We start from the raw sequence: 15,151 nt of genomic DNA on the forward strand, positions 1-15,151 counted from the left end.
AGGAAGGAAGGAAGGAAGGAAGGAAGGAAGGAAGGAAGGAAGGAAGGGAAAGAGAGAAAGGTGACAGTAATTTTATAATACATTTTATGTACTCCACGCTATCCAAAATATCAGCATATAACCCCCATTAAAAATTATTGGGATATCTTACATTCTTTTTCACACCTAGTCTTCAAAATCTCGTGTGTTTCACACATGCAGCACATCTCAGTTAGAACTAGCTGTGTTTTAAGCGTTGGATGGCCACAGGTGGCTCGTGGTTACTGCATTGGACTGCGTGGGTTTGGAAGGCATGGTCTCAGGGCACCAGGAGGTGCCCTACCCTCCAGCGAGGACTGGGGACAGCTGCCTCCGAGGGGAGGGGCTCAGGCTGGCTGGCGTGCTGGGCCCAGCAAGGTGGGTGGCCGTGGGCTGAGGCAGGATGACTTCAGCGTGGCCATCTTTTGGAGAGGACAGCCCTGGGTGGGAGTGGTTCGGACTCCAAGTTGGTGGGACAGAGCTCTAGCTGCGCTGTGAGCTCTGGGGCCAGAACCCTGCCTTCCCTTCCTGGTTTGCTTGCTGGGTCCGACTCACACATTTTAACTGAGCACTGGTTAAGTGTTGCTGGCTCTGAGAATGCATTTTTGAGCAGGAAAGCTGCTGTCTCTGCCCCAGCCTGGGCAGGGAGGGAGACGTGAGACAAGGAAGCGCATGGATCCCTTTGCGACTTCAGGCCTTCCACACACGTCTCATCTCAGGTTCCCCCTCTCAGGCTCTGCCAAAAAATAAGTTTCTGATTATGTGTGGAGTATTGTGATCCCAGTTTGATATTCCAGAAAGACTTTTAAAGATCCGGAGTTTGTCTCCCTGCCTATTTTATAACTGGGAACTCTGGGCAAGTTTACAAACCTGTCTGAGTCTCAGTTTCTTCATCTATGAAATGGGGCTGGTTCCCTCTGCGCCCGGCCCCCCTTTCAGAAGTGTGGGGAGGAGTGGGCAAGATGCTGTGTGTGAGTGGCTCAGTAAACGGTTCGGCTGTCCACATGGTGGAGGGACGAGGGTGGGGCCCACATGGCCTCCTGGAGCTCTGCAGAGCATGGCCCGTGTGGCCTCAGCCTCTGAGGGTTTGGTGTTCCGGACTTTGTGGGGGATTTTACAAGCACGGGGCAGGGAAGGTTTGGCAGCGGGAGCATCGTGTCCTGCGTAAGTCAAGGGTGTGCAGGGATGGCTGGGTGGGTGGGGGGAGCCCCAGGAGTGAGCTGGCTCCTCCCCTGCAGTGTCCCCCTACCTCAAGAGCCTATCCATGGTGGCTGCCAATAAGCTGCTGCACCTGCTGGAGGCCTTCTCCACCACCTGGTTCCTCTTCTCCGCTGCCCAGAACCACCACCTGGTCTTCTTCCTCCTGGAGGCCTTCAACAACATCATCCAGTATCAGTTCGATGGTGAGGCGGCAGCCCGAGCTCTGGTCTGGCCTCAGGGGCGAGAATCAGGACGGGCCGTGTGCAAGGACACCTTCCCGTCTGCCTGAGGAGGGCAGAACCCTCTGCGTTGCACCCCCACAACCCCGTTTGTTCAACATGCATTTATTGAGCATCTGCTGCGTACCCAGGCCAGTGCTGGGTGCAGGGGATAGAGGGGAGAGCAAAGCAGAATGCTCCCTGCCCGTGCAGCTCACAGCTGGGGATTAAGACACAGAGGGAGGCTTTAAACAGATGGTCACCCAGACAGGTCACCTTAAATCTGATGAAAGGGAAGCTCAGAGCGGTAGGACCCTGATAGGTGTTGTCAATGCCACACTGCCTGGTGTAGTGAGGGTCTTGCCACTTGGTGGCTCTGTGACTGTGGGCACATAACCTCTCTGAGCAGTAGTGTCTTCGGCTGGAAGACGGTCATAATAATAGTGCTGGAGTCCTTACGTCTGAGGGTGTTGGGAGGATTAAGTAATCACCCACAAAAAGCATTTAGCACAGTGTCTGGTGACTTAGATATTAGCAGTTACTATTATTTCCAAAATAAGTAATATTTCCACTGATCTGTGAGGGATGAATGGAGGTGGGGTGGGGCAGAAAAAGCATTGTATGATGTGTGTGTGGGGGGGCAACATATGCAAAGGCCCTGGGGTGAGATGTTGAACTGGGAGCAGGACAGTGTGGCGAGAGGCAGGACCAGATTGTTGGATGGAGCCTTGAAGGCCCGGGGCCGAGGGAAGTCAGCGTGGGGCACGGACCATGTCGTCCATCCTCCCTGGTGACCTGGCTCAGGGACACAGTCAAAGTAAAGAAAAGCTGGCTTGGTGTGGACTCTGACGTGCTGGGCCTGCCCCACTTTGCCAGTGTGACCCCTTAGTGGGCCGGGTTGCGAGGGGGTCTGGAAGGTACTGGGGAGCGGCACCAGGGGAGCTCAGCCCAGAAGCTCCTCTCTAGCGATGTAATGCCCTGGTGTAACCATAGCTGCACATGCCGCCAGGTGCCGCCCTTCTCCAGCCCTCTCTTGGGCGCCCTGTATCATCTCCTACCCCTGGGGTTAGACACCCGCCTGTCCTCTAAACTCCCCCTCCCAGAAACCTGCCCAGGTGGAGGAAGAGGCAAGGGGGCCTCCCTGACGTGTGGCCTGCTCCCTCCCTACAGGCAACTCCAACCTGGTCTACGCCATCATCCGAAAACGCAGCATCTTCCACCAGCTGGCCAGCCTGCCCGCCGACCCCCCTGCTCTCCACAAGGCCTTGCAAAGGCGTCGGCGGGCACCTGAGCCCTTGTCCCGAACTGGCTCACAGGAGGGCGCCTCCATGGAGGGCTCCCACCCGGCTGCCCCCGCTGAGCCTGGCACTCTCAAGACCAGCCTGGTGGCCACCCCAGGTCTGGCCTGGCAAGTGGCAGGGGCGAGTGTGGATGCCAGCATGGTTCGGGGATGGGCAGGGTCTCTGGGATGTTATCCCATCTCTGGCAGAGGGCATGGACTGAGTTGGGAAGCTGAGGGGATAGGGAGGGGGTATTGGGAGGCCCAGGAAGGTTAGCTTGGTGCAGGGTAGGGGCGGGATTGGGGGGATCACGCATAGCATGCTGAAGTGGGTGGAGGAAAGAGGGGGCCCTCATGGGGCCCGGTGCGGATGCTTTCTCAGAGGGGCCCTGTGACAGGTGTTCTCACACCCACCCACCCCCACTCCCAGGCATTGACAAGCTGACAGAGAAGTCCCAGGTGTCCGAGGATGGCACCTTGCGATCCCTGGAGCCCACGTCCCAGCAGAGCTCGGCAGATGGCAGCCCGGCCACAGAGGTGGGCAACGGGGACTCCTGCAGTGGGGTGACGTTGGGACTTCCCTTTCTCCCTGGCCTCTGTGTTTGAGCTGGGCCAGCGCCCTCTGGGGTCACCTGCAGCAGAGGGCAGGAACCCTGTGTCCAGGACATCCAGGGGCTGCTTTCACAGACCTCTCCCTTGTTTACTAGTCCCAGGCTTAAGCCCTTGGCCTTCAGACTCCTCATCCATCAGCCTTATCTCAGCTGACTGGCCTTTACCCGACCAGCCCAGTCAGCCCCTGGCCCTAAACCTGTCATCAGGCTGGGCTGGGTCGGGCAGGGCCTGGGGCCCAGGGCAAAGGGTGCTGGGCCGGGCTGTCCCCTCTGTTGGGAGTGAGCCCCCCCAACATGAGCCAGTAGAGAGGCCTCATTGCCCCCTGGATTCCAGGCTATGGGAGGGACTGGGAAGAAGGGCTGCTCCTCTGCCCTCCGCCTCCACTCTGTGCCCACTCCTTCCACCCCTCACTCCCAACCCTTCTCTGGGACCAGGAGCCCGACCAGGCGTGGCGGGAGCAGCGGCGACTGTCCAGCACGTCAGCCAGTGGGCAGTGGAACCCAACATCGGAATGGGTGAGGGTTTGGGCAGATGGCTCTGAGTGGGGGCGGACAGGGGTGCCTGGCCTAGTTAAGCTCAGTTAAGGCTTGGATGGGAATGTGTCCAAATCCCAGAACCAGCCTGGGAGCCAGGCTCTGGGTCACTCCTTCTGGCTGGCTGGGTGACCTTGGCCGCTCTGGGCCGGTTGCTTCCCCCGTCTACACTGTCCCAGAGTTCTGCTGCAGAGTTGAGCTTGAGCTGCTCACGGTGCTAGCTTTCTTACTGAGCCTTCCTTTCCAGCTTCTTTCCCCAAGTCGCTTGTCCGCTCCCTTCTGTGTGTCCTGTGATCACTACTGATTGCACTTCCCTGGGGATAAACATCCTACTTGATCATGCCATTGTGAGACTCCAAGGGAAGAGTTTTTGGCACGTAGTGTATGCTCAGTGAGGGGCTCTTACCATGAATGACAGTCACTGTTCGTGGGCACTGCCCCGTGCCAGGCCCTTGCTGTGGTGAGCGGGGACACTTCCTGCCTTGGGGAGCCTGCGGTTCTGGGCCAGGGGTCAGGCCTATCCCACTGCCCGTGGGGGCTGCTTTCCCGGCCCCAGGAACCCCGGTCCCTCCCTCAGGTTCTCTCTTGGAAGTCAAAGCTGCCGCTGCAGACCATCATGAGGTTGCTGCAAGTGCTGGTTCCCCAGGTGGAAAAGATCTGCATTGACAAGTGAGCCTGGGGGTGGCAGTGGGGGTGGGGGTGGGGGTGGGGGAGTGGCCGGTGGGCTCTGAGGCGGGGCAAGCCCAGGCCTGGGTGGGACGTGGCTGGGAGCATGGGGCCCACGCTCCCCTTGACTTTCAGAGAGGGTTTTCCCATGTGAGCACATGGGAAACCACCCCCTCTTCCTGGCAGGGGCCTGACAGATGAGTCAGAGATCCTGAGGTTCCTGCAGCATGGCACCCTGGTGGGGCTGCTCCCTGTGCCCCACCCCATCCTCATCCGCAAGTACCAGGCCAACTCGGGCACGGCGATGTGGTTCCGCACCTACATGTGGGGGGTCATCTATCTGAGGTGGGTCTGGTGTTCCCCTGAGGGTCTGCCCAGGGGGCCCTCAGCTCTGGGTCCCACCATGGTAGTGGGGTTCATGTCAACATAGTCAACCAGGATGGTCTTGTCTAGAGGGTAGGCACCCACTGCTTGGGGTGGGACATCAGGGTGGAAGGGGTTTGGGTTGGATGACCCTCTTGCTCCTCCCCAGTCTTTTCTGCAAGGTCTCCCAGCACTCCCTGCCCACTCCCTCCACAGGAATGTGGACCCACCTGTCTGGTACGACACGGATGTGAAGCTGTTTGAGATCCAGCGGGTGTGAGGATGGAAGCCTACCGGGGGATGGGACTGGGGAGGGTGGGGATCCTGGTGCCCTGATGCTCCCCTGACCTACTGTTTTAGGCTTTAAATTACCACAACCAACCGGGGCTGGCAGAGGGGCTGAGTCCTGGGTGGCAGGCCCTAAAGGCCCCAGGTGGCTGGGATGATGGGGACAGGTACTGATCACCCCCACTGAGGGCTGGACTCACAGAAGCCTCCCATCTCCAGCACTGCAGGCCCTAGCCAGAGCCCCCACCTCACTCTGGCTCTCCCTCAAGACCCGTTTCTCTGCTGCCTATCATCCCCAGGTCACTGAGCCCTCATGCCTTGCCCAACAAGGGAGTTGTGGGCTGTCCCTTGAGGCACCTGGGCAGGGGCGGGGGGGGGGGGGCCCTTCCATGCCTTCTAGCCTGAAACCACCTGGTCCAGGCCCAGCTTGCTGCCAGGGCCCGAAGGAGGAAGGGGGGTGGCCAGGCTGCTTGAGGAGACTGGGGGGCTGGTAGACTGCAGAAGCCAGAATGGGAGAACTCATGCATTTTAGGGGTTTGGAGCGGTTGTGTTGAGGGTCTCCTGCTGTATTCTTCCTGGTCAATGGATATAACCTGACTCCCTGTTATCCAGTATGGGGGTGGGAGAAGAGTGTGGAGGGAGCTGTTCAATCCTCCCTGCCTGGATGACTGGGGCCAGAGGGGGCAGGGTGCCCCCCCTCCATCCTCCAGCTCCAGCCTCTGGGTCTCCTCTCACCCTACCTGTGTCCGTACAATCTTTGCTCTCTACAATCGGCCTCTTTACACAATAAACCACCCTCTCCACGTCCTGGCTCTTTGTGCTTGGAGGGGAGGGGCTGGGGTCATGGCTCTTGTCTTCAGGGGAGCTGGGGCCTCTGCTTCCCAGAATCAGTCCCCAGAGGGCCCTTGGCATTGGCCCAGGAACCAGAACTTGTCATTCTCTTGGGTGGGAAAATGGAGGATTGTACTCTCTCAGCCAGGGCGTGGCCCCCTGGGCTATGGCCATCCAGAGAAAGAGCCCATGCAGGAGAGGAGAGAGGCTGGCCTCCCAGCCTTCTACAAGGCCCCTGAGGGGGCTCTGCTGGCCCCAGGAAGCCACCGAAACAGTACTGGGGGTCCCTGGGGCTTGCCAGTGCCCAGCTTCATGGGGAGGGGCCCAGAGGCATGCGAAGACTGGGCTGCCCCCCCTGAGCCACACCCGGGGCCTCACCCGGGGCCTCACCCGGGGCTCAGCTCACTGTTTGCACTGGGCTCAGGGAGATGGATGGGCTGTCAGTCCCTGCCCTCTCTACCCAATAGCTCCGAGGATACAGCAGGCATGGGGACCAGACAGCCAGAGGCTGCAGTCCCCGTGGTAAGCCAGCTGCAGAAAGTCACCTGGGGCTCTGTTCCAGAGAGAAGCGTGCTAGTGAGGGGTGGGGGCATGTGAGAGCGCCAGCCCCTCTCCTCACCTCCTCCCCTGAATCAGACAAGGGAAGAACTGTTTTAGACCCCTCCTGGCTCAGAAATGGACTGTCCCAGCCCTCACCAGGAGGACTGTCCCTTCCCACCATACTTGGAGTGGCAGCTCTGTCCCTGGGAACAAATGTCACGAAGCCTGAATGTAATCGATCAAACAAACAGGGTTTATGGCAGCAGGAGAGAGCTGTTGAACCCTGCCTGGTAGCTAATTAATGAGCTCATTAGGAGACAGAGTACGTGGGGAGGGAGGGCCAGGCCTGCCTTCGGGGCTGCAAGCTTCTGGGATGTCCTGGGCTGATCTCGGACCAAGTGCCCTCCCACAGAAGGAGGCAGACCCCTGAGGCCGGCCGGGCTGGGTGGCGGCACCCCTCCTCGACTCAGGCTTCTCGGGGTGTACCCTGGGCTGTACTGATTGTGGTAGTGAGCAGGGGCAGGCATGTCCCAGGCATGGGCATCAGAAGCTCAGTGTCCAGGCCCTGCCCTTGGTCTTGGGTTGCAGACGGTACCCCCCACCTCAGGATCTGGGGAGGGGGAGGCTATGGGGAACCCAGTCTGGTCTAGGCGCCCCTCCTCAGAGGCTCTGGGCTACCTTCTCCCCAGCCTTGGCATTTTGGAGTTCTGCTGGGGGTTGGTCTCTGGGCAGCCTCAGGCCTCCAAGTAGACCTCCACCAGCCCCCCCACGGAGTGCATGCGGTAGAAGACCCCCAGAGGCAGGCCGAAGTTAACAATGGTGAACCACGTCCGGTAGCCATAGAAGTCCTGTTCCAGCCCGTTCTCAAACTCCGGGTGTATGCCAAATGCGGGCATCATCCACAGCTGGGGAGGAGAGGAGGGTGATGAGTAGGAGAGAGGGCTTTCCGTGCCCCAGGGGACTCCTCTCGTGGGGGGGGGGGCAGACCCTCACCCTAATATCCTCTCAGCCCTGGGCTTTCAAAGCCAGCTGTCCCCCCTCACCCCATATCACAGCCACCTCCCCAGCTTCCCAGCCTGAACTCCAGGTGCACCATGAGGCCCCACTGCCACCAGCCATGGCCCAGCCTGCTCTATCAAGCTGGGCTCCCCTGTGCCCTGACCTCAGCCACCTTCTTGACTCTCTCTGCTCCCTCCGCCCGGCCCTGTCTTCTGTCCAAATTCTGCCCCTTTCTCAAGACCCAGACTCAACCTTCGTGAGGCCTTCCTTGGCCCCTTGGGCCCACACTTCCTTCTCTGAGCTCCTACTGCACTTTCGGGCCAGGTTATGGCGTGTGGTCTGCCTGTGGCAGGGGCTTCACCACCTGAGGTGTTTCCAGCGTGATGCACCTGGGTTGTGGTGTTCAAACATGCCCTCAGACCGCCCTGGTTGTCCCGGCACTGCCACTGACAGGCTGTGGGACCACCTAAGCCTCAGTTTCCCCATCTGCCAAACAGTGATGGCGCCTAATGGGGCCTGCTGCACGGCGCTAGCGTGCCGAATCAGTGAGCTGCTGAGGGACAGCATGGAGAGGTGGACATGCGACCTCAGCTGCCACACACCCAGCACTCATCGTTAACTCCTCCCGCTAGAGAGTTTGTAGAAAACCAGGCACTTTATGATCTCTTCCTTTGGCCAAATTCAGTGGATGATCAATTATTTGGTGTCCCCGGTGTCTCTCCAACTAGAGAGTAAACTTGCTGAGGGTGGAAGCCTTACACGTTTGTTTGTAAAGAGCACTTAGTGACATGCATGGCACATTCGCTCATGCCAGGCACCTTGCAGGATGCTGGGGGGACACTGATCTCAAGCAGCATGGGGCTAGTTGGAAAGAGGCAGTTGTCCTTGACAATACAAGGGACAGGCCAGTTGCCCTTGGGATGCTCAATGCTCCATGAATGCGCCTGGCCAGCTCCGCCCCCGCCCCGCCCCCGCCCCGCCCCCCGCCCCGCCCCCCAGCTCCTCTCCACTCACCGTGATGTTGCAGAGGATGAGGAAGAGCGAGATCTCCTTGAGTGCCCGCCTCTTCCAGTTGAGGTGGCTGTAGGAGTGGATGTAGGCCAGCGAGGCCCGCCGCAGGTCCTGGCCCAGCTCCAGCAGGGAGCCCCGGCGGGGTGGCTCAGCCTCCGGCTTCCCCGCCAGGCCCTCGGGCGCCGTCTCCCAGAGCGGACGCCGGTGCAGGCCCTCGATGATGAAGAGGTTCTGAACGATGTGCTGCAGGATAAGCAGCAGCGAGTAGGCCAGGATGAGGCGGTCGAGCAGCTCATGGGGGCGAGTGGCCACGATGGCCACGATGGAAGAGTAGGCGATGCCCATCTGGCCCAGCGCGGCGCCCATCAGCAGCACCACGTCCAGGCTGCGGGTGGGGTTCTTGAGCGTGTCCAGCTCTCGTTCCTCCAGCCCGTGGATGGCCGTGCCCGCCAGGCATGCCAGGCTCATGGTGGGCAGCAGGGCTATGTAGAAGGCATAGTAGAGGGTGAAGTACTGGCGTGCAATGGTGGGGCCGCTGGCTTCGATCTGGAAGAGCACGAAGATGCACACGCCTGCTACCAGTGCCAGCAGGCCCAGCAGTGGCCCAAAGATGGCCCCGTGCAGGCGGAAGGGAGGGGTTTCGGGGCGGGCGCCTGTGTGGGGTGCCAGGCGGCGGCCCACATTCTTCCACATGACAAAGAGCACAGCGCAGCCGGTGAGGCAGTACTCAGTGCTGAAGGGGTAGAGCATCAGGTAGCCCTTCCGGAAGACCTCGCACACCGTGGCATTGAGACAGAGGCAGGTGTTGGTGTCATGGCCTGGCAGGGGCAGGGCGGGAAGGGATGAGTCACTCAGGTGGGCCTTGCTTGGAGGAGACCAGCTGCACAAATCAGCCCCATACCCCTGGAGTATGCCAGAGGTGGATGGGACCCAGCCGCCCATTTTTACAGACATGGAAACTGAGGCCCAGAGATAGAAAATCAGAAATCACAGGATGGTCATTTCTTTGCAAAAGGATTCCAGGCTTCAGGCGCCAAGCTTTCCTAAAGCATTCAACACATGGTGTCTCTTTGGGGCCAAATGTCACCTCTACAGATCACTGTTTGGGCACAAGGGAGGATCTACAACTTTATAACCTGAACGTGCAGCAGCATGCACTGTGGGGTAATCAGGCATCTTGCCTCGCCACGAGGTGCCTTGCAAAGCACGCGGCATCACCTGTGGAACGCTGGTGCCCAGAGCGTTTAACTTGAATCTAATCAAGACTTTGGTCCGTACTTGCAGTTTGCCGGTAAAGCAGGGAAGAGGAGCACAAGTCAAATGACACCACTAGGCAGCCGCCTGACAAACCTCAATGCCATTAGGAAAACAGAGACTTAAGGGAGGGAACAACCAAATGCATTGCGTGTTTGAACACACCATTGTAGAAGATACTTCATAGGCTGGTTGGAGAAAGTTGAATATAGATCGTTGGAGAGGATGGGGATGATGTTGAGGAATTCTGTTAGAAATTATAAGAGCATTGGGGTAGTGTAAGGAAATATACTTATTTTAAAGGGATGTGCACTAAAATGTTTTGAGATGAAATGCTGTGATCTCCATAATGTAATTCAGCAAAAAATTGAAATAAATATGGCAAAATGTTAATAATTATGACCTCTAGGTGATAGGTGTATCCTGTTCTTTTACTCATCTGTATGTTCAAATTTTTTTTTAATAATAAAAGAATCGTGACGTCACTTGCCAAAAAAATTCTCTTTGCACAGCTCTTCTGAAAAATGTGTCTGAGTGTAAAGAATGTCCACAGTACACAGGCAGGTCAAGACTTTGGCAGTGGGTGTGTAAATGCGTGAATGTGCTGGGAAGGCTTGGCTGTACACAGCTCAGGATGGTGATGCCACCTGGGGGGGGGTGCTTTATACGTGCAGGTATGGCTGTGTCGCACATGTAGGTTTATGGGATACAGCCTCTAAGGGCAGAATGGACAGGTAGGGGGTTGGGCACATGGAACTCTCTGAGTTCTTTCTGCCCCGAAATCTTCTGTCCCTCCTGATATGTCCAGGTATCTGCAATTGTGTTCGGAAGACACTCCTTTCAGTCCTGAAGCCTTTTTAGTTTCTTGCAAGTAAAATGCAAATACTAGGGGTGGGGCGCACACCTGGACTTACCAGTGAATAGCTCTGCCAGGATTAGTGGCTACCTTGCTGATAGGGAGGCGGACGCCTGGAGCAGGGCTGTAGGGTGCTAGCCCCCGATAGGACAGGCACAGAATGAGGGCAGGATGTCTACCAGTGTTTCATTGTCATCTGGCCTCCCAGAGTTTGCTCCCACTTTGGGAGGGAGTGTAGCATGTGTGTGTGTGTGTGTGTGTGTGCATTCGGGGCTGGGGGATCGTGTCTCCTCCGTACCTGAGAAGTTTTCCATGAGGGCGTTGAGCTCAGCCTTGATCTCGCGGTGCATGGAGTCGTTGGTGACAGCCAGAACCCACAGCAGCAGGTCTGTGGCCAGGGTCAGCATTAGGCCACACCTGGAAGAGGTGCCACACTCTCTGCTCACACAGCCTGGCCGGCTGCCCAGGTGCCCCGCCCTCATCATCACTGCCTTTGGGGTGACCACCCTTTCCCAAAGCCAGATCCCATCTGGCATGAGGACTACAGGGGAGGCAGCCCTAGGAGCCACCTGGAACCCCTTCCCAGACTAACCTGTTACCCCAGGGACATCATGTCCATAGAAGTTGTTAGACCAGGCACTAGTGGGGGACAGGGAGCTCCAGGAGTTGGAGGGAGAGAAGGCGCCCCGTCTTACCTAGTGAAATTGGTCTGGACCTGAACGCAGTCCTTACAGTGTTTCCAGAGCACCCAGGTCTGAAAGAGATGGGGCCTTGAGCCCAGGGGCTGGGGGTAGTGGTGGTAGAACCGTGGGGTGTGTGCCCCAATTGCGTGTGTGTATTTACAACAGACATGACAGTGAGGAAGTCTGGATTGGAATCCTGGCTCTGCTATTTCCTTGCTGGGTCATCTTGGGCCAGCGGCCGAATACTTCAGAGCCTCAGTCTCCTTGGCTCTAAAATGAAGCTAAAATGCCTACCCCTCAGGGGAATGCCTACTTACTGGGGAGATGGAAAGGATGATGCAAAGAAACACCTAGCACAATGCTCAGGAGTGCAAGTAGTAGTAGTAAGTACCCCTTACTAAGAGCAGCTCTGTGTAACTCGGTGGGGGTTGGGGGGTGTAGATTTAGTTATATGCAGGTATGCACGGGCAGATGTATTTATACGTGTCTGCATTTCAGTGACACGTTGGGTGTGCTGATGCAGGTACACGTAGGTGTGCGTGGATGTGGGCACATGGAGGGAGACATTAGTGGGGGGCTGTGGTATGTGTGTACCCACCCCCGGCCCTGTATGTATTTGCCTGTGTTTGGGTTTCTAGGCAAAGGTAGGGTGTGTGTGCACGAGGCATGGGGATGGGAGCCGTCTGTCACCTGGACGCCGATGAAGATCATCTCGATGACAGGGAAGATGAGTTCCAGCTGCGACTTGCAATGGATGTGGCTCATGTCATAGCCCACCAGGAAGATGTTGAGGCAGATGGTACAGCTGCCGAAGAGCACCAGGGAGCCTGGCCGGGCCAGGTGGCCGTTGGCACCTCCCCTGGACCTGGCTCTCCCTCCCCACCCCTCTCCATCCACCCAGAGGCTCAACACTCACCCCGCACCCAGACGGGTCCCGCATGAGGGTCATGGTAGAGCACAGCGTGTGGGTGGCGGGCGGTGCAGGCGGCAAAGTAGAGGAGCCAGAAGAGGGACAGGGCCTTCAGTGCGGCCAGCAGGATCCACACATCGCCCAGCGTGATGGCCACGTTGTTGAAGATCATGCTGCAGATGAAGGCTCCACCCAGGAACACCACATTGAGGGCCAGGAGCCCGGAGAAGAGCTGCCCCGCCTTCTGGGCTTGCCTGTCCCTCCGCAACAGCAGGGAGAAATGCTGCACCAGCCAGGACTTCTGGCGGGGCGAGGCGGGAGCTCCTATTTTCTCGGTCCCCACGTCCATTTGGTTCCCCTCGGCCGGGGCTGCTCCAGTCTCCTGTGCTTCCAGGGAGGCCATGGATGAAGCCTGAGAAGGGGCTGGGGAGAGAGGGTCCTGGTGGGCTGCCAGGCTGTCCTGGCTTCAGTTAGGGAACTGCTGTGTGACCTAGGGCAAGCTATGCAACCTCCCTGGTCGGACATTGGAAATAACAGCAGCTGCCCTATCTACTTTACAGGACCTGAGGAGGTTCAAACAGACCAGGGGATATGGAAATTCTCTGTGCTCCCAATAAACATCAGGATTATTAATAAGCGTCATGATTGGCTGGAGGAATACCTCTCTCCCAACCCCCTGCAGGGCTATCCCACTTTCTGCCTCAGTGCCTGGTCTTGAGATGGAAAATAACATCTGCCAAGGGAGGAGCCAAGGGCATTTGCATCATGTCTGGATGCTGGACGTTTTCCAGGGTTGTGACTTCTCACCACGAGAAGGCAGCTCGTGTTCTGCTGATGTCTGGGAGGAATTTCCCTCCTGAAGGCAGGGAGAGCGAGTAGATGTCCTCTCTTGTTCTGACTCTGGTTAGTTGGATAATGGTTGCCTAGCATGCTCTGTTGAGCAGGATCCTGAGGCTGAGTGTGGGCTTGGTGGGAAAGAATGTTGTCATTGAAATAATACCCTATTATGGGTATATATGGGCATATATAAGATTACCCATATAAAAGGTCTAGAAGACACCCACCAGCTTCACAACGGGAGTTTCTTCTGGGAAAGGGAGGTGGGTACTAGGGTTGGGAGTGGTTTAATGCTCTAGTTTTTAAAAGCACATTGTTTATGTGATTAAAATTAATTTTATTTTTATTTTATTTTATTTTTTATATTTTTTAAAGATTTTATTTATTTGAGAGAGAGAGAATGAGAGAGAGCAAGCACATGAGAGGGGGGAGGGTCAGAGGGAGAAGCAGACTCCCTGCCGAGCAGGGAGCCCGATGCGGGACTTGATCCCGGGACTCCAGGATCATGACCTGAGCCGAAGGCAGTCGCTTAACCAACTGAGCCACCCAGGCGCCCTAAAATTAATTTTAAAGCATATTACGGTTTAGGAGGGAAAGTTCTGGGATTGATTCGCAATGTCTGCTGTGAACAAGGGACAGGTTGGGATCAGCATGCATGCTATGCCCCAGACTTGGACAGAACTGACTTCTATATGCACTATTCCCCCAACCCTGACTCCCGGATGACCTATGAATGCCAAGCACAACATGGGGAACACCATCCTTCCCTTTTTCTCTTTCCCTGAATGTCTCCTGCTACTTCCTCACCTTCCTCAAGCTTTCACTCAGGCCAACTCTTCGTCATGCCTCTCCCGGGGCCAGATATTTGGTCACCCCATACCTGCAGCTCAGGGCCCCAGCCTGGAGTCCAGCACGCTCCCCTGTGGGCCCTTCGGGTACCCATTCCTTGTGGGACTGAAGCTGCACTAGAGAGTGGGGATGCCCCGGGCTTCTCCTCAGCTGACCTGGGAGACTCTCTCACCATCCCCAGCCACCTCTGGTGCTCTCCCTTGGGGCTGCCACTGCCCTTACATGCTTGGTGCTCTGGGCCCAGGGTTCCAAGTGCTCTCTGTCCCCATCCTCCAGGCTGTAGGAGGCCTGCACTATCTCAGCGAGTGGCGTCTTCATCCCCACCTCTCCCAGCAGGTAGCTGGGCACACTCCTTGTCTCTCCCCTCAACCCTCCATCTCTCAGGTCCAAACCTGTCCATTCTAGTCCATAAGTCTCCCTTAGATTTTTCTTGACTTCAACCTCTACCCTAGTCCAGGGCCCCCTCCTCTCTCTCCTGGACTGCCTCCTTATCCACTGTGACTCTCCCCTACTTCGAGCCCAACAAAGGCAACCAATTGCTGGGACTTATTTCAATAAGTCACTCAGAGAAAGACAAATATCACAATTTCACTCATATATGGAATTTAAGGAACAAATGAACAAAGAAAAAGGAGACACGAGAAATCAGACTCTTAAACATAGAGAACAAACTGGTGGTTACAGAGGGGAGGTGGGTGGGGGGTGGGTCAAGTACATGATGTGGATTAAGAGCACACTTATCGTGATGAGCACTGACGAATGTATAGAATTGTTGAATCACTATATGGTACACCTGAAACTAATATAGCACTGTATGTTAATTATACTTGGGTTAAAATAATAAATTTTTAAAAAGGCAAACAATTGCCCTCAGTATAAAGTCCAAACTACCTCGCGTGGCCTGCACAACCTTTCAAAACGAAACCAGGCAGTGCATGTTTAGCCTGGGCTTGGACGCTAGCTTCTGTTGCTTCCTGGTCTGCCCTTGGCTTCCTCTCTAGCACAGTCCTCAGACCCCACTCCCTGCTGTGGGCTGTGTCATCTGCTGCAGCTCCCAGAATGTGCTGGCTTTTTCTCGCCTCCCTGTCTACCCACAACCCATCCTTTGCCCATAATGCCCACCCCCTTGCCCTTTGGCTGATTGCATCTTAGAGCAGAACTCCACCTCCTCTAAGCAGCCTTCCCTGAACTCCATGCCAAGGCT

At 56.8% G+C, this 15,151-nt stretch overlaps 2 protein-coding genes across 2 annotated transcripts in view; one reads left to right on the forward strand and one right to left on the reverse strand.

Annotated features, from left to right (window-relative positions):
- The window catches only part of HID1 (HID1 domain containing), a 19,082-nt gene extending 13,098 nt beyond the window's left edge, over positions 1-5,984 (forward strand). The window contains exons 13-19 of the mRNA XM_035026079.1: positions 1,257-1,421; positions 2,607-2,834; positions 3,146-3,252; positions 3,762-3,842; positions 4,438-4,529; positions 4,713-4,871; positions 5,106-5,984. Of these exons, the coding sequence (XP_034881970.1) occupies positions 1,257-1,421; positions 2,607-2,834; positions 3,146-3,252; positions 3,762-3,842; positions 4,438-4,529; positions 4,713-4,871; positions 5,106-5,169 (896 nt within the window). The 3' untranslated portion in view covers positions 5,170-5,984. The remainder of the gene's footprint in view (positions 1-1,256; positions 1,422-2,606; positions 2,835-3,145; positions 3,253-3,761; positions 3,843-4,437; positions 4,530-4,712; positions 4,872-5,105) is intronic.
- Positions 5,985-6,898: 914 nt separating this feature from the next.
- Positions 6,899-14,265, reverse strand: OTOP3 (otopetrin 3). The gene is made up of 7 exons (XM_035026353.1): positions 14,170-14,265; positions 12,268-12,721; positions 12,042-12,178; positions 11,364-11,422; positions 10,967-11,085; positions 8,562-9,376; positions 6,899-7,453 (listed from the first exon to the last, which is right to left on the reverse strand). The coding sequence occupies exons 1-7, from the start codon at positions 14,263-14,265 to the stop codon at positions 7,283-7,285; spliced, it is 1,851 nt and encodes a 616-aa protein (XP_034882244.1). The 3' UTR covers positions 6,899-7,282.
- Positions 14,266-15,151: the final 886 nt, after the last annotated feature.

This window comes from Mirounga leonina, unplaced genomic scaffold, assembly GCF_011800145.1.
Source record: "Mirounga leonina isolate KUSES-001 unplaced genomic scaffold, KU_Mleo_1.0 Mir_197, whole genome shotgun sequence".
NCBI lineage: Eukaryota > Metazoa > Chordata > Mammalia > Carnivora > Phocidae > Mirounga > Mirounga leonina.

Coding starts and splice junctions, on each gene's coding strand:
- OTOP3 (XM_035026353.1), bottom strand. CDS start 14,265: ATGAAGACGCCACTCGCTGAGATAGTGCAGGCCTCCTACAGCCTGGAG. Junction 12,722..14,169: donor GGGCCCAGAGCACCAAGCAT/GTAAGGGCAGTG, acceptor AACTGAAGCCAG/GACAGCCTGGCAGCCCACCA. Junction 11,086..11,363: donor GTCCAGACCAATTTCACTAG/GTAAGACGGGGC, acceptor CACCTCTTCCAG/GTGTGGCCTAATGCTGACCC.